The 19334-nt window shown below is 35.4% G+C and overlaps 1 protein-coding gene across 1 annotated transcript in view; it reads right to left on the bottom strand.

Annotated features, from left to right (window-relative positions):
* Positions 1-19334, bottom strand: part of LOC129243583 (uncharacterized) — a 182015-nt gene that overhangs the window by 18451 nt on the left and 144230 nt on the right. Inside the window, 2 exon segments of the mRNA XM_054880702.1 lie at positions 1680-1813; positions 6945-7163. Coding sequence (XP_054736677.1) covers positions 1680-1813; positions 6945-7163 — 353 coding nt within the window.

Here is a 19334-nt window from a genome sequence, read left to right as displayed (position 1 = left end):
TGTAATAATTTATGGGTACAGTGTCTTGTATTTTGCACAGTAATCCGCCTTGTCAAACGTAGTCAAAGGCATGGGATATGTCGTGGAAAAAAGTATTTGTACGTAAATATGGTTTAAAAATTTCCTACTAAATAGTCGAGGCAATCCTTTTATTGTTTTGAAATTCCAACAAATCATCTGCTTCCAAGACCTTTTGAACAGATTTCTTTGGTCCATGGAATGTCAGAGACTATAAACAAAGGCTGAGAATTCAAAATTTGTCTATTTTGAGACCAAAAATTAGAAAAAACTCAAAGCTCCGTCTGAGTTTCTGCCATGAAGAAGCTCCTCATAAAAAACCACCTTGCGGTTGGAGGTGGTGGTGGAGGCGGTGGAGGAAGCTCTTGCCGAAACATCTAGCGAATGGTGCAAGCGCGGTTACACCCTATGCTCAAAAAGTACCGGGAATGTTTAACTTAAATGAACCGCGCACGTGGTAACCGGCCCACATTCTTTTCTTATATTGGTATAACAGTAAGACACACATCTGCCACTTTTGAGCGCCATCGGATCATTAGTGTCTGTTTGGCCGGTGGCAAATGTGGGCAAACAATTCTTGGATTTTGCATGATGATAACGCGCCATCGCACCGAGCACAAATTGTGTTGGATTATTTGACCAAACACCAAGTAACTTCACCTGATATGGCTCCGTGCGACTTCTTTTGCTTCCCAAGTTGAAGTTACCACTTCGTGGAAGGAGATTTCAGTCCATAGAGGAAATCAAAGAGAATGCGATGAAGGAGCTGAAGACCATCCCTTCGTCGGCCTACCAGCAGAGGTGCATGGAGGACTGGGTTAAACGTTGGCACATGTGTGTTGTTTCAGACGGGTTATATTTTGAAGGAGATAAAATAAATTTACCTGAAATTCAACTTTGCTTTGTTGTATTTAAACATTTCCGGGTACTTTCTGGTCATAGGTCACTTACGCCTTATTTGATACAGATATGAGTTTTTGTAAAGGTGCCACTTAATTTCTCTGTATGTTTAGTTTTTGTTTTTTTTTTTGCATTGCAATGAAGTTAGGAGACACTTTTTTATATTTTATATTGAGAAATTAAATAAAGCAAAAGAAAAAAATTTATTTTTCCGTTTTCGCAAAATATTATGAAAATCTTATCCGTCTCAAATAAGGTGCGAGTGACTGTACATATAATATAATGCCAGTACCTGTTCAGTGCACCCTGATTGCTTTTAAGGCACTCACACCACCAGGGTGCTCTTAATTTTTTTTCGTGTTTTTTTTTTTCTTTTTTTCACTATTTTATATACCGGCAAAATCTGTAGATTTATATAAAAATATGTACAAACATCGGCTGGCACATTCATTACATATATAATAAATATTTGTAAAAAAATTTTTTATAAAAATTTTAAATTTTTTTCAAACCACCAAAGTGATTCAGAGGGGTATTCACGCTCACCAAAAGTAGAGAAGGCATAATCTTATCACATACAGCTTCATTACTAAGGGCTAACCTAGCAATACATTCTCAGCACGTACCGTAACTCTAAGCGGTCAGCGTGAATACCCCACCTGCCGCGTTTAACAACAATTTACCACCAAACTACTAACAACCAAACTGAGCAACTGAAAAATTGAATTGAACTAAAAATGAGATACCTGAAATTGTCTTACTGGTGAGGGGCATGGTGAGGTGCTCGCCGATGACTGCGATTTCTCCATCTCGTCGGGCAGATCGACGCTGCCGCCGCGCATGCCACGCGTGGCATAAAGCAATTTACGACCCTGATGGGAGGGACTGGAAGGCGCTGTAAATGCACGTTTGAATGCTGCATTAAATTTGTTACAATGAAGATGAGTGGATTTGTGAAAGGAGGCGTACAGGGAGGTGTAACGAATGAGCAGAGTTGGTGGCGGTGGCAAATATGGTGGGCGTCAATGGTGCAGCAGCAATGCGCATGTATGTATGTGGGAGTGGGCATTTTTAGTTTTTTTATTTTATTTTTTATTTTATATTTTTTTATTTATTTTTTTATTTTATATATTTTTATTTTATATATTTTTATTTTATTATTTTTTATTTTTTTATTTTTTTATTTTATTATTTTATTATTTTTCATTTTTTTTTTATTGCCCAACGTTGCACATTTCAAATGTGTATGCGTGTATGTGTGTATGCGTTGTCATGTTGTTGGCGATATTGTTGGTGCAACAATTAAAGGTGTGGCCGGCAGAGTTGGCATGAACGTTGATTGTGCGCATCGTTGTGTGTGTGTGTGTGTGAGTTCGCAAGTGTATTGATGCCATTTGTGCAGTGGTGTGCAGTCAGAAAAGTTGTAGTAAATAGAAAGAGAGAAGAACGGAAATGAAAAAAGAGGAAAATGAAAAGAAAAGAACACGCACAAAAGTGCAAACGAGTTAAATTTTGTTGTACAATTCAATTTGCTAACTAAAAGTGGATTTTGTTATTGTTCGCTAATTACGCCAATGCTACTTAAAGTTGAAAACAATTATCTCTGTATTTATGCGTGTATGTATTTGTGTATTACGTAAGCATCATGTGTGTGTGGGCTATATGGCGAGATTTCAACTCAAATGAGCAGCGTGAATATACAGATGAACGCTTCGAATTAAAAAAAAAGCAAAAAAGGAAAAAAAAATGTGATGATGATCGCTGAAATTTTTTTAATAAATTCATTGTAACTACCAGCTTTAAGGCCAACAAATTGATTATTCTCAACAGTAACTGGATTACTATTTACTTGAACACTATTTATGTATATTTTAAGTAGATATGTAACTCAACTCAACAATTTAACGCATCAACTATGTATGTATGTAGGTATTTGGCTATTGATTTTTAACTAAAAATATAATACATATACGATCTTATATAGTTGTGTATGTGTATTCATGTAAGTATGTATTAAACAAGTAACTACAACTCGAACAAATAAACTTTGAACTGTAGTCTATTGAAGGTACTAAAAAATCTTTCTTTAAGTAATTACAATAATTTTTAACATAATCATATGAAATTTATACGTTTTCCGTTAATATTTACAAATTCTTTCCGCATAAAATTGTATGACATGAATTTCGTATTCAAGACGACACAAAATGTGTTATGTATGTACGAGTAGTAGTTAGGAAAAAAGTAGTCTCAGGCGCTAACTCAACCAATTCTTTTGTGAGTGAAATATACTTTCAACTTTCTGGTTACTTTTTCAAGAGTTTGTCATATTTGACTTCCCTAAAATTTAGACAAAATAATTCTTCTAAATAAATTTGTCTATATTTGCCTACACGCCATTCCTACAATTAGTTCAGTAACCACTTTGGGAGCGCAATCACTCTAACTCTGCATGAAAGCGCTTGGGAAATATACCAAAATCCCCACAGTTATTGGCATTCCCATAAGAAATTCTGCCTATAGGGTCCAGCACCCGAAGTGTAACCAAGTTCAGACCGCTCGCGCAACTGATGCACCTCTATGCACGGGCATTACCTGCCTGTTAGTTGTCTAAATGACGGTCAAGAGAATTGTTTATAAGCACGAGGAAGTATTTGGCGAGAATAAACGTGAAGAAAGAAAATCAGCAATGGATTTCAAACCAAATAGAGTGACTGCATTATATTTGGCTGGAAAATCGCAACCAGCGATTGTTCGTGAGCCCGAGCATCTTAAAGTAAATAAAGTTACTCGTCACAATAAAACTGGTAGCAACGCGAATCGTCATGGAGGTGATCATCGAAAGACTGCAACGTCACGTGAAATGGTTCAAAAAGTGAAGAAGCGACTTGAGAGAAGGCCTCGACGAAGTGCCAATCAAATGGCGAAAGAACTGGAAATATCTGACCTTAGCATCCGCCGCATACTGAAAAATGGTCTCAAAGTCAAGACTTACAAGATCCAAAAGGTGAATGATCTCACACCAAAGCAGCAACAAGTCAGACTTGAGAGATCGGCTGAGTTGCTTTGCTTGGTCGAAAGAGCAATTCGTTAACTCCCAAAACGATAATTTGAGTCAACCGATTTGCCACCAAGAGGCAGCACCCGCCACAGGTAATGGTTTGGGCCGCTGCAACCGCAGATGGGCGCTCTCCAATCGTTTTCATCGAGCCTGGCGTCAAGCTAAATGTGAAATATTATCGGAGAAGTATTCTGGAGGTTGCCTTGAAGGCGTGGGCAGACAAACATTTCAGTGGCAGACCATGGACGTTTCAACAGCACGATCTCACAAAATTTTAGTGAAGCAAGAGTGGCTAAAATACAACGTTCCGAACTTCATAATGTACACAAAATGGACGCAAATGCGATGGATTATTCTCTTTCGGCCATTATGGAGAGCAAAGTCCGAACTAAAAGATTCACCAGTCTCGAGGCTCTGAAAAAAGCCATTGTTCGCGAGTGAGCCAAAAACCTGCAAGTCACATTCGGGCAGCTTGCGATTCGTTTCTTGACCGTCTCAAGGCCATAGTCAAGGCAAAAGCTGGTCATATCGAGCAAAACTAAATTGTTTCTTAATTTTGTATTATTTTCACACATTTTTACTTTGAATTGAATAAAAGTAATTTTCTAAACTAAATTTATGGCCTTTATTAACTAACAGATACTTTTGGTAGCTTTGCCATGGCAGAAATACTCTCGGAGGTTTGCCATTGCCTGCCGAGGGGCGACTGCTATTAGAAAAACTTTTTCTATTACTTTAAATTCAAATTTTAGGTTCATCTCCATGATGCTAGATCGTTGTACACCCTCGCCAGGTCCGAGCGGAACTTTTTCGATTTACATTCCCTTAACGTAGGAGTGGACGGGGTGTAACCTTTTGGGGACAGGGTATGGCAAATATGCTTACGGGTTAATCGAAATTGGACGGTAGAGTGGGCGGGGGAGTATTCTGTGAGCTTCTGAGCTCTCCATTAAGCTCAAATATAGGCTTCCGAATCACTGCAGTGCTTTGCAAGCGGAAGCATAGGAAGCATTGGCTTGGTTGCGTACTTCTGTAACTACTATTAAGGATGTAAATATCTACCCCGACAACCAAGCAGCAATTAGGGCCTTAGGCTCGTTGTTTTCACGCTCGAAATTAATCGGGGCTTTGAGATTAGGCTCATTTGGGCTGCCGATCATAGCAGCATAGAGAGAAACTGCTTGGCTGGTGAGCTGGCTAGATAGGTTACCCTGGACATAGTCTCATCGTAAAATGAGAGGATTGGTTTGAGAACTTGTGGTATGCAAAATTGCGATATCCTTCTGATCACTGGTAGATTGGGAGCGCTCGAAGGAATTTCTGAGGCTATCAAAGCCATTGCTTTGGAGTTTGATAGGCATTCTTGTCGGACATTGTCCGTTAGGCGTCCATGCATCAAGTCTTGTCTGCAGAAGTTGTCTGGAGGACGAGGTGTACAATAGAAGGAGGACTCAGTCCTGGGTACTCCACGCCATTCAATTTCCAAACTCGCTACTCTGATGTTTTGTCCCATCGGCACATTCGTGGTACAGCTAGGTTTACCTTTTAAACCCCATTGAAGAAGCTGTCCCTGTCAGGGAGGGACACTATTGATCACTTTCTCTGTAAATGTCCGGGATTGGTAGTTAGATGAGAAAGGTTACTGGCCGTTCCTTTCTTCGACAGTCTAAGGCAGTGCACCAACCTAAATGCCATCGAAATTCTATGCCTGGCTATTGGAGGTCTCATAATGGTATCAAAATGGCGCTTTTGTGCTACTTGGGGAGTACCTGAGTGGTACTTCAACCATTCCACTTACCTACCTGCTCTCCCCCGAAGCCTCTAAGGATTTGAATATTGCCTCGTGAGAGTTTACATTAAGATTTGCCCAACGCTAAGACGATTTCAGAGATAAATCAAGAAGAAAAATTACTAAAGAGTTTTCCAATAACAGGTGTTACAGGTGAATAGATTGCGCTATCAAGAGATGTTTAACGATTTTTTATGGTCGGAATTGGATGGTATTGATCTGGACAAGGTTTATATTCAAAAAAAAAACGGCGCTACGTGCCACACAAGCAACGAAACCACTGATCTTTTACGGGAAAAGTTTCCGGACTATGTTATCTTTCGAATAGGTGATCACAATTGGCCACCGAGATCTTGTGATTTAACACCTTTTGACTTTTTTCTTTGGAGCCACGTGAAAGAGAAGGTCCACGCCAACTGCCCAGAGTCGATTCAAGACCTCAAAGATGGAATTCGTGAGGCTATCGAGGGGATAGGGCAGCCACTTTGCAGTTCGGTTATGGAAAATTTCATGAAAAGGATATTGTCCTGTAAGCGTGTCGAGGGTGTCGTTTGCCTGATGTTATTTTTGACTATTAACGGCATACCTTCCTCTTTATAATGAAATAAGCATCCTATCATTTATAGTAAAAAATAGCATTTTTCTTGGAATATCAAAAGAGCACTTCTGTATGGAAAACCCTGTATATTTAGGATATCATTACGAGCTTTGCTTGTCTTGCAAGAAACCTTTATAAAGGCTATCGGCTTAATCTATTACTTGTATTACAAACCTGCCCTACCATCGCTTGACCTAACTTTGACTACTGAAATGTAAGAAGTGCTTTACACTCAACTTAAAAGCGCCAGATTTTGTTAGAAGATGAGTAACTGCTGTTTGCCGTTAATTGAGTAAACAAATTTGTTAGAAAGTATAGCAACTTTTGAGTTTTAAATATCTTCTTCGCAGATGTGAAAACAATTACCAGTTTGCTCCTAACCTAATTCTGTTTTACTTTTTAGTTTTCCCCTACAACTTGGTTTTTCCCTACAACTTAATTTTTCCCTAGAATTTTGTTTTCCCCTATAATTTTCACATAAATTTATGTGTCTCTGTTTCACGTATCAAGCGCACATCACTTTGTGTGTGTGTGTGCATGTGTGTGTGTACTAGAGTTGGCGCTGCGTGTCTACTTACAATGCAAACGGCTATTATTCGATGGCGGTGTACTATGCTCCAAATGTCCACCGGAACCGCCATGATAATATCCACTGCCGCCACCAACAACTGTTGTTGGCCCAATGACCGGCTGTTGGCGTCGACGTATTTGACCATGCAGTTCCGTAGATTCCGGCGAGTCCAAGCTTAGCGATTTCATGCGCAAATTCAGCTTTTGTCGACGCGGCGAATGTGGTGCTGTTTGTTGTTGTTGATTGGCAAAAATTTCAGTTTTGTTTTTTGTTTATTTGTTGTTGGTGGTGGTGGTGGTGGTGGTGGTGGTAGAGGTTGATTGATGATGAATGTGTCGTTTAGATGGATAATTTAGTTGTTGTCATTGTTGTTGTAACAAGTATAACAAATAATTGCAATTCAATAGCGCCGGTGTGTTTGTTATTTAGTTTGTTTGTACAACATGGCGTATGATGAACATTTGATGATGAATTGATTTTGAATTTATTTTGAACGAAACAAAAAAAAAATATTGAAGAAGAATTTTTGAAAAATATGCATTAATTTATTATTATTTCAACAATATAACTTATTCATATAATAAACAGCTATGTTATAAACATTACAACAAATACATACGAGGTAAGAAAGTGGAAAACATTAATGTATGTAAAAGTCTGTATGCGATTTAGCAAATATTTAGCAAAGTATGTCGGTAGAAAACACTTTTGCCATTTCACATAGGTACTAAGTACATATATTCAGTGTCAATCGGTTAGCGTTGTGCATACATATAAACAAGTCACATTGAGTAAGTAGGGTACGGATTGAGGTGGGTGAACGCTAGGAGTAAAAAAGTTGAGTTTAACGATTTTGGTGGGTTCAGCTAAAAGCATTCGTCTGTACTAAAGGGTTGTCGCACACAAATTTTCAAAAGTGTAGGTTTTCGGAAAGTTTTCAAGTGTTTTTTTTTGTTATAAATTTTTCAAAAGTATTTCTTATTCTTAACCTGCTTTCAGTGTTAAAAGTGTGGATGTGTTGCAGAAAGTGCAGAAAGCGCATTTTTGTTAACGGAGTATATCGAACAATTAAACAAACGAAGAACGTGCAATACCATAGACGATTCTCTTAAATCTACAATGCTGCATTTAACTTCCATACGCTGAGTGCATTCTTTTTCTAGTGTTCTTGCTATGCAGTGCATTTCTAAGTGGTGCTTCTTATTATTATTTCGTGCAGCTGGGCTGTTGATTCGGTGCGAATACATACAAATTTATTTAACACTAGGGTGCTGATCCATTTGCATTTTCGCTAGACGTTAATATGTAACTAATTATCTATATTTATATATAAATATGAATTTTATTTTTTATATAGAAATAAATAATAATAAAAATAAAATTTGCTGTAGTAAAGTTTACATAAGAAGATAACTTGAAATTGACTTAAATTAAAATGCAGGGGAAAAAGCGAAGTGCGAGGATAGAAAAGTGAAATGCTGGTGCTTTCGAAATGAAGAAAAGCAAAATCTTAAAAATTAAAAAAAAAAAAATTTGTAAAAAATCACTGCTTAAACTAGACTGTCCAAATTCGGAGACTGTGAAAGAAAGTGCACCTATTTTGTTTTTTTTTTAAATTCGACTTCACCTAGTCCGGGAGCCAGGGGTCATTTTGACCTCATCATTTCATGCCGACTGATTTTAATACTGAAGGCAGACGCCATACAATGGATGACAAAACTACCCGTCACCTAGTCCAGTAGCGGTGGGTACGTGCGTGGGATGCTGCGAAACGTGTCGAAAAAAAATTTCTACCAACTCATTCTATAGCGGCTGACATTCTTTTCATGTATTGTTGACAATTAGTAGAATAAAAAAAATAGTCAGCTGCACCGTAGAGGGGGCAAATATGTCAGCTGAACAGGCGAACTTGTAAAATAAATTAAAAAGTAAAACTTCTTTACGCCGGTTGAATTTTTTTTACATAACTTTGGACACATATGAAAATATAATAATGATGATCAGCTGCGTTTATAGCGGTGGGAAGACCGTCAGCCGAAGCAAGAATGTATCATTGCGTTCATACATCTCGACGGCGCGCGGAATTTTCAATGCTACGACTGACGTCTCTCCCCGCTACAGACATTATTATTTTTCCATATACTACATATACAATACTATAATATTTGAAAATTTGAATCGGCATAAAGCAATTTTACTTTTTAATTTTTTTTACAAGTTCACATGTTCAGCTGACGTATTTTCGCCCCTCTACCGCGCAGCCGACTATTTTTTTTTATTCTACTAAATGCCAACAATGCTTGAAAAAAATTTCAGCCGGTATAAAATGAGTTGGTAGACACTTTTTTTCGACACGTTTCGCAGCATCCCACAATCACACCCACCGCGGGGGCGCCAGCTGACGTTCACTTTCGTTATTCATGAAAGCTAAGTCACAAGTATAGTAAAGAATTTAACGGTATAAAAACGCTGTCCAAAATTGATCCCTGGCTCCCTGGCTAAATAGCAGATGTTTTTTAATTAAATTCTCTTCTTCTTCTTCTTGATTGGCACGATAACCGCCACGCGTTTTCGGCCGAGTTGAACAAAGCGCGCCAGTTGTTTCTTCCTCGTGCTAACCAGCGCCAGTTAGACACACTAAGTGAAGCCAAGTTCTTCTCCACCTGATCTTTCCAACCCAGATCAGGCCTTCCTCATTCTCTGCTTCTATCAGCTGGTACCGCAGTGAATGCTTTCAGAGCCGGAGCGTAGCCAACGTAGCCGCTCGATTTTTAATTAATTAAATTAATTAACTAATTTTCGTATTTTTATTTTTGGTGCTCAAAGACGGATAAGCAACATTAGTTATTTGCTTTTATTGCTTCACTTATTTGTTTTATTTATTTGATTGCTTCATTTATTTGTTTTATTTATTTGACGATATTTCTAACTCAAGTAGAAGTCAGCTTAAGGAGACCCGGTGGTCTAAAATTTTCAAAAAATCGATTTTTTGTTTTTTCGATATTTCGAAAGTATTGTATCTTAAGAATATACTGTGAAATCTTCAGACGGAAATTCCCATTATTATACCTTTTACAGCCCATTGACTAGGCAGAGAGCGGTCCGCGCGCTTCTGTACCTCACATTTTAAAGTCATTTATCTCGAAACGACTTTTTTCGTCCTGTTGTTGTCAAAAAAACTATTCAGCCGAATCGTCTGAAATTTTAATAAGTTGTTATTTCAATTATTTCGTATATATTGTTGAGTAAGAAAACTGAAAAAACCGGTTTTTAGAGTGTCAAATTCAATAGCTACAGTCATACAAATTAATAATATTTCTGGTTTTCGCGTTTTAGATAAATAGAAGAACCAAACTGGCCAGCACCGTCCAAGTTCAATTTTTCGGAAGAGTGGACTTCAGCGCCATTTTCAAAGACATTAAAAGTAAAAAAAATTCTTTCTTGAATGAAAAGAATAAAAAAATTTAATAACGTTTTGTATGTTTCTAGTTGCAAGAAAAAATGCTGAAAATACCCTAAATTTACGAGCTCTAGACCATCGGGACCCCATAAAAAACGTATCCTCCTGAAGCTTACAAAAAAAAAGAGGAAAACTAGGTATTTGGAATTAGTTGAGCCTTCAGGCCTTATTTCTGTTAATTTGGCAAAGTTTCCAACTACTTTTATTATTTGCATTCGAGCTTACTTGGTAATTTGCCGCAATGCGAAAATCACATACCAACTTTTAATATTGAAGTTGCTTTTAGCCGGTAGGTGTCACTGCAAGGCTGTACAACAAATCTGCTTAAAGAGTAAACACTAGTTTTTTACTCATTCAACAAAAAAAATGAACAAGGCTTACCCTTAAGCTGAAATATTTTTTCCATTTCACAATTTTATTTTTTATTTCATAAATTTTTTTTGTCATACAAATTGTGCAACCACAATTTTCTAAAAAAACGACTGCTTCTTTAGGTATAGGAATATCTTCTAAATTAGCAACTTCAGCAAGAAACATGTTTTTGAGAGGGTCGCTCACTACGTTGTTAGAAGAAGTTAGAGAAAAATTAATTCTTTTATATACAAATATTGCTTTATTATGTTTCAACAAAATCGCCTTTTAATTCTCTACACTAAGAGCCCTTGGTAGCTTAAGCTGACCTTCAAAATTAGTCGATGAATGTAAGGCAAAACTGAACAGCGTTGCGAAACACAAAAAAGTTAGTCTTATTCGGGTGCTTGGATATTGAGGTATTACAGGGATGGAGTTGGCTGATAAACTGGCTAATGAAGGCTCTACAGGTATGCCACTAGGCCCTGAACCTTTTCTAGTTGTCAATTCTGCATCGATTAAACTATGGATTGATGACTTGATAAGGTCTATCCATAGAAGACATTGGTAGGGCTCCTGAAGAGTAGTTAAGGGCTCTGTGAAAGTGCTTCCTCTTAAAACTTAGCAGCAAGGACCTAAGGGTACTGGTCGGTGTAATCACAGTGTTGTGGCCAGCACATGGCTACCATGGGAATTATTGGCGACTCAATATGTCTATCCTTCCGTGAGAACACTGCACAGCATTTTCTTTGTAGCTGTCCTTCGTTTTCTAGAATCAGACTTCGGCTGTAGGGCTGTTTTGTACTGAGTATGGATAAAGTTCATACTCTTCCTATTTCAGATCTCTTCAGATTCATCAAAGAATTCAAAAAGTTTGCGAAAGAGTGACTTCAAATCAATTTTTCCGTCTTACCACCTACATCTTATCTTTGCTATCTCTCTATTCTTTCTACTGAAATCTATGAGGATGTAGTACAATGGTCTTCTGGCTGAGTGATTGGACTTGTCCAACCACTCACAAATCGAATCGAAGCTTTTATGCACTTTTTTAAAAAGTAAGATTTCAGAAGTTCACCAAAGACGTGGGCCGTTGTTTGCTGTGCCAATTGTAATAAGTTGTTTAATCAAATACGAAACTCACTGTTTTCCATTCTACTAAATCGTTTTTGCAGTTGTTGAAAATGCTGATAAAATCATAGAAAGCCAAGAGGTTGTTGGACTTGTGAGTATTTATTGCATATATTTTTTCATCTAAATCTAAAAATGCGAAAAACCGTTGAGTGCTTCTAACTTCATCAAATGTTTAAGGTAACGCAATACTTCACACAATTCAAACAAAATGTAACGGTGACCTAACACTCCACATGCGGAACCAAAAAGTCATTGAGGAAAATCCAGAGTAACCAAAGAATAACCAAAGTACTGGTCACGTTGCGGGCTGTATTTCCTAGTCTTAGCATAAGAATCAAACTGATTTGTAAATTTAGTTCTAAAACCGATCTCGTCCAGAATAATTTTTTTTTATTATTTTTTTTATGTTAACCACCGCCGCCGAATAGTTTAACCTTTATTCATACGCGCATTTTCATTTCATTTCATATCTTTATTTTTTTGTTTCGTTATTCAGAATTTTTTTTGATTCGTTATTCAGAATTCAAAATTGAATATTTAATAATAGAAAAGACAGCATATTAAAAATAAATTTAAAAAGTCAGCCTTGAACTGTTAAACCCGTGTAAGTAACCGCAGAAATTCTTCAATTAATTATTGCCTTTGCGCACGGAGTGCGATTTAAATGGCTTAATATTTAAGAGTCATTATGCATTTAATCGAAGGGGGTTAATAAAAGTGACACTAAAGTAATTTGATTTATATTGAAATCACTGCGTATGAAAAAATGCCGATATACGCGGGTATGCATGAATATATGGCAAATTCAATAAGAGTACTGTTGTTGGGCAGAAATGTCATTTATCAATTATTCAATAAATATTCATTGATTTGATTGCTTGCGATTTTCATATGTATATATAAATATTCATGAATGTATGAATATTCAAGCGCAATGTATGCAAGTATTAATTATTACATTAAGTCTGTTGGCATGCGACTGCTTATAGGTCAGGCTATGGGCCATGGCGTATGAGTAACTCGCGTTTGCGGGCACACAGTTGTGTTTACAAATTTTTTTTTCTTACCAAAAACTGCGTTGCTTGCAAAATATTTCATAATTAGTACTTCCCTCTCTTCTCCAACTTTTTATAGTGCACAAATCATTGTTTAGCAGCTCGGTGCCTAATGCTTTAGTAATCCATTGCAGTGACTTTTGCCACAAAACATTCACATAATTACCAAACAATAAATAAAACAACCAATATTACCTTTTATACGCACACACATGCAGTGTGTCTACTGTTGCTTTTATAAATATAATATATATTTTTCTTTTTTTTTTCATTGTCACACAGCAGACGCACTGCTAATACATTACGATTATATTTAGTGATATTCTAGTTTCATATATTTTAACATTTTACAATTACAATTTACTAGAACAGTAGTGCACTATGAATTAAATACAACAACAATAATAACAAAAACAATAAAAATTGCTATCATAATAAAAAAGTATTTGCCAGATTTACTGTAGAGTAAAATTCGTACAAATTTCAGGCAATAAATTTATATTAATTTAGAAATCTGCACTGCAGTTTTTTGCTATTTTTTGTTCACAAAATAATTCAATATTTGTTTAAGCATACAAATGAAAAAATACAAAAAAAAACATTGAAGCATAAAAAGCACAACAATCACTAATATTGATAGAACTACAAAAATTCGATGCTAAATTTACCGTAATAAGGAGCAGGCACTGGATAAATATTTTTGTTTTCTAAATAATTTACAACAAAAAATCAGCGCAACACAAATAATGAATTAAATTTCAAAATTAATTCATAAAAGAAAATTTCATAAAAAAAAATATACTTAATTATATTCATAAAAAGTGCTTTTAATTATTTTCATAAAAAGTACATTTAATTATTTTCTACCCATTGCGAAAAAATGGCATGATTCCTGACTGCTCAATACTCGTGGAAAGCTATTATAAATTTTATTATTTAATTCTTAACTGGTTTTATGTAGATTTTATTAGCAGCTTTGACTAAAAACTTTATTTAATCTATTATTGTAATCTTTCTACTTAACACTAAGTCATAAAAGTATAGAAACAATTAATGTATTCCCAACTGATTTATTGTATAATTAATTGTAGCATATAAAAGAATTCTATACGCGCAAACACTATGTAACAAATGGGCAACATTGGGCGAAATGTCAACAAAATCATCTGAAGCTTCCTCTTTCTGCTTAGACTGCCTGTGAAGTAAACTAATTGAGCACGACGGCAGATGAACAAAACTGATGTTACCTGTCATGTCCGACAGACTGTTGCAGATCCTTCTATCATTAAGCAAAAGGGACTGTACGTAGCTTGAATGGACTGATGAAGGGCCACTTTCTATGGGCGAAGCGCAAGGAAAAGGTAGGCATCTCAGACAGTGCATTCTGTCCTGCATGTGAAGAGGAGGGTGAGACAACGGATCACTTTCTGTGCGTCAGACCGGCCTTCGCTCGAATCAGGCTTGAGGTCTTTGGCACTGACGTGTTAAAAATCGACCGCCTTGGCTCCATGCACCACAAGATCTTCACAGATTTCTTTGGAGTTCAGGTAGATTTAAAGAAAATTGAAAGGGTACCCGAGTGCAGTACAATGGACGTAATGTTGCCTGAGTGCTTTTTGTTTGTGCTGTAGTGTTTGTCACGACAAAAAATAAAACAACAAAAAAAAACAAACAAAAATTTACTACAACAGTCGGTTTTGCATAACTGAAACGGCCGAGATTTGTATCCGGCCAAGAACTGTCACCTCAGCGGCCTTCCTCGTATATGTATGGGAAATGTTTATGCTGCTACAACAATAACAAACCCCATATTTTTAAGTAAGAAAGCGGCGTTGAACAAATAATTGTGTACGACTGTTGTGTGCGCAAAGGCCGATACTTCGACCTAAACGATTTTTTGTGTGCGGCTAGAACAAAAAGTTAGATTATTTTAGCGATTTCGATTATTTTAGAGCGTCAAGGCATTTGACATTTAATTTCAACACTCAAATCTTAAATATTTTTTTAAATTATAGGTCACTTAAAACAAATCATTGCACTGCTAAAACGCTTTTGTTTGACAGAGGGAGACCTAAAAATAAATTTGGTTTGAAACTTAAAAAAAATAAGCAAAACAAAAAACGATGCAGGTATGCAACTTATTTGAAGGCTCTAGTGAGCCCTCTACCCCTCACAATACTACATTCAGTCACAGTTATTTTAAGACTTCTTTAAATGGAATTGTACTGAGTTAGACTTCTATGAATTTCTTTCGGTCACTCCGGACATCGAAATGATTTCTTTCAGCTTGAGCTGACATTGCATTCGAGTAGCAGGTGGTTTGTTGTCTCTGTGGATGAACCGCAACATCTTCAGCAGTCATTTCATTATAAACCAAGTCTTTGCGAAGGGCTGCGCAGTATAAAATGACCCTTGAGACCAGCTGTAGGCATTCAGAATTTGTCTTTTGAAAGGCATATGGATTGTTGAAGTCTCTAGAGATTATAGCGCTCCCCCTAAAGGCTTTGTTTGTTGCCAGTGCAAGACTTATAGCCTCTGCTACCCTTTTCTGAGGAGAGTGAAAAAGAGTTCTGGACCAATAAGCTGTGAAATCGCAAAAATAACTAAATCCAGTAGGATTTTGTCGTATTTTCTAATATATTTCAAGTTCATGTAGAAAGATCTTTGGCCCTTTGTTCCTCCCTGGAACCATTCGAATTAATAATAATAACATAGTAGGCCGTAATTTCTCAGTTTTCTAGATTATTTTCAGTTCTCTCAGTCGTAGATTTGCATTGTTGAGCTTTGTCGAAGGGTTATTCCTTCAACTATAAAAGGATGTTTTTCATATAATCTTCATCACGTTTTCAAATGGGATATAGGGATTCGTTGGAAGAACTTATAGAAAATTTTTCAAATTTAGATATCTTTTGCAAATTAAGGATATTTTTTTATGAAAGCCTACCCAAATAATGATTCTATTTAAGGATTTTATATACCTTTAATATATTAATTTTTAATAACATTTAATTTAGATTTAATTTAGTCATATCGTGCCCTTTTAGGGGATGTGTAGCTAAAAATGCATAAAATTGAAGAACCGCGATTTTTCTCCCTCTTCTACACTATCGGAGTAGCTTTTAAAGAAGCTTGCAAAAAATATTTACCTTTTACCTTTGAAACTCTTGGACTTCTACTGTTATTGATTTAGTACCGTCAGCATTTTTTCACATTTATCAGAACATCTTTTTATCCTCCTTAAATTGTAATACTAAATAAATAAACAAAAGTAAATAAAAAATTATCGTATACCATTTGCTCACCTTATTTAAATTACTACAAACATATCTGAGACTTTCTCTTCTAACAAAAAAAAAAATATTTTAGTGAGTGCCAAAATCGGTAAGTGAGTGGAGGACCCCACTCTATCTCGTCTTTATAGACTTCCAAATATCGTTCGATATTATACATCACGGCGCTATTAGTAACGCTCTAGAAATTGATTCAACTTGTCGAGGCACTTTGCACGGACTCAAGCTGTCGGATAATGCATGAGCAACTTCTCGGTGACAAAAACAAAATATAAGTAGATGTATGAGTGTATGTAAGTTGTGTTCGCTCGCCACTTCTCTTTAACATCATTTTGGACGTTGTCATGAAAAACGTCTCGTCATCTGGAGGCGGTACTACCTTGGGACTGCAAGGGTGCCTAGTATATTTTGACTATGCAGATGACATTTGCCTTCTATCCCACAACAATCTTGACATAGCAGCGAAGATCCAAGCAATGCGAGAAGCAACTGAGAAAGCCGTTCTGAAGATCAATATCCAGAAAACCAAAATCATGCGTCTAAACACAGGAAATACGCAAAATTTCTCAATTGATCGTATCGATTTCGAAGATGGAGAATCTTTCTTTGATTTGGACAGGTCTCTGGAGATTCGAGCGATGATAACAAAAGCCGAATAAAGAAAGCTGAGGCGGTATTTGGCCCCCTGCAAGCAATTTGGGATACATCACACATTTAACGGCGCACAAAACTGAGAATTTTGTAAAGTCGACTTTACTTTATGATTGTGAAACGTTGAATGCGACGTCAGCTGAAGACAAGTTCAAGTTTATGTTAACAGATGCCTTCGAAAACTTCGCAAAATATTTTGGCAAAATATTATCTCCATTGCCGACGTATGAGGCAGAACGCAGAAGAAACCAATACTATAAGTGAACCGGAAGAGAAAATGACGCTAGATTGGGATGTTCTACGCAGAGGATATGGTGACTTTGCTAAGGCCGCTATTGAGTGGAACCCCCAAGGAAGCCGCAGACGTTGAAGACCAGCGAATAGCTGGATGACTGCTGGAGTCAGAAATTTGAGAATTAAAAATAATTTTTTAATATATAAGAATAAGAATAAATGTAATATTAAAAAAATTATGTTTAATATTTAAAAAATTATTTTCTAATAATTAACAAAAAAAATTTCTAAAAATTTCTTAAAAAATATATATTTTGAATAATTAACTAAAAATTATTCTTTTACTAATTAATTAATAAATTTTCTTTTAATAAATACTTAAAAATGTTTTTTTTTTTAATAAAATATAATATTTTAGGAATCAAAAAAAAGTTTTCAAGAATTTTTTTAATATCTAAAAATTTAAAAAATAATTTTCTAATAAATAAAAAATAATAATATTTTGTAATTAATTAAAAATAATATTGTAATAATAAGAATTAAATAATAATATAATAAAATAATATTTTAATAATTAGTTAAATATAATTTTTTAAGAATTACAAAAAAATTTAGCAATAATAAAAAATAACTTTTTTAATATTTAATATACATATATATTTAATATTCAAAAAAAATTTTACTCATAATTAAAAAATAATTTTCCTAAAATATTGTAATAAATTAAAAAAAATATTTAATTATTTTAATATAATTTTTAATTATTAGAAAATAATTTTTTTAATATTAAAAATTATTTTTTAAATATTAAATAAAATTATTAAAAAAAATACTTTTCTATCAATTATTAATTTTATTATAATTCTTAAAAAACAAATTTTAACTAATTAAAAATGTAATAAAAAATAAAATCAAAATATTTTTTAATTATTGTTTAAAAATAATATTCTAATAATTTAAAAGATTATTAAAGAAAAAAACTTAATTAATTTTTAAAAAAATATTTGTTAATTACCATAAAAATAAATATTCCATTAATTAAAAATTTCCATTTCCCTTGTCTGTGGACCTGCCCTATTATTTTTGCAACTGATAGCAGAAAAGTAATTTTTAATTTGTTGCTACAAAGTTGCCACTCCAAAATGAGTCTTTCGCTTTTGAAGTCTTTCGCCTCAAAAACACATTCGTTACATAGTGTTCTGTTGTATATTTTAATATCTATTTGCTTTGTTGTTGTATAGTAAATTTATTATTGCTGTCACTGAGGCTTTTTTACTTTAATTTTTGGTATACATTTTTTGTTTTTATTTTTTTTCCTAGGAACCTCCATTTTTGTGATGGGATACTATGTGGAAAGGAGCGCATGTACTTGGACTTATAAATTTAAAACTTAAACTGAAATTATGAAAAATAAGTTAATAAAGAGGTTTCAAAAATATCAAACGATGTGGCAAGGAGCGGGCAAACAAACAGGCGTCTCCTCCAATTCACTCCCCTACTCGAATGCGCATTGAAGCTTCAAGTAGCCTGCATTCATTCACATTTGAGTATATGTATGTATGTATATGCGTACGTAGTAGAGTCGGATTATATTCATACACAAGTGAAGGTAACATCTTGAGAGTTGTGCGCTTGTAAGTACGCAATTATATAAGAAAAAATTCATTCAATTGCCATTGTTAGCTTTCACAGAGCTTTTTATAATAATTCTTGATTTCCTTTGCACACAGCTAAGTGCACTCCAGATATGCATCTTTGTTTCACGTATGTTGTAATTGCATCAGCTCTCGCCCACTCATAGAAATGGAAGATTTATATCGCTCACAGTTGCTTGTATTTATTGAACTTGACGCACTTCAACGGAGCTGGGTTTCTTTTGCTTTCGTTTGATTTTGGCTTGGCATTCAACACTCAACATTTAGCATTCTTTGCTTTCTCTCTCACTCTCTCTACCCCTCATAAGTAATACTTCTTGTTTGCATTGCATTTTTCATTTTCATTTTCATTTCCATTTTTTCTCATTCTCATTTCACTTCAACTGCACTCGTCGTTTTCCGGTTCGGCCGCTTTCACTTGGCGCCGGTGTAGCACCTCGACTGCTGAGCGAAGGCGTGGCTCTGCTGGCGGCGGCGAGTTCACTCAGCGAAGACACGTCGGTGGGCGCTTGCTCACTGCTGCCGCTGTTGCTATTTTTGAGGATCTTCTTATTATTGAGGATGAGTGGC

The sequence above is a fragment of the Anastrepha obliqua genome, chromosome 4, assembly GCF_027943255.1.
Source record: "Anastrepha obliqua isolate idAnaObli1 chromosome 4, idAnaObli1_1.0, whole genome shotgun sequence".
NCBI classification, from domain to species: domain Eukaryota; kingdom Metazoa; phylum Arthropoda; class Insecta; order Diptera; family Tephritidae; genus Anastrepha; species Anastrepha obliqua.
This window is presented reverse-complemented; position numbering and strand designations above follow the sequence as displayed.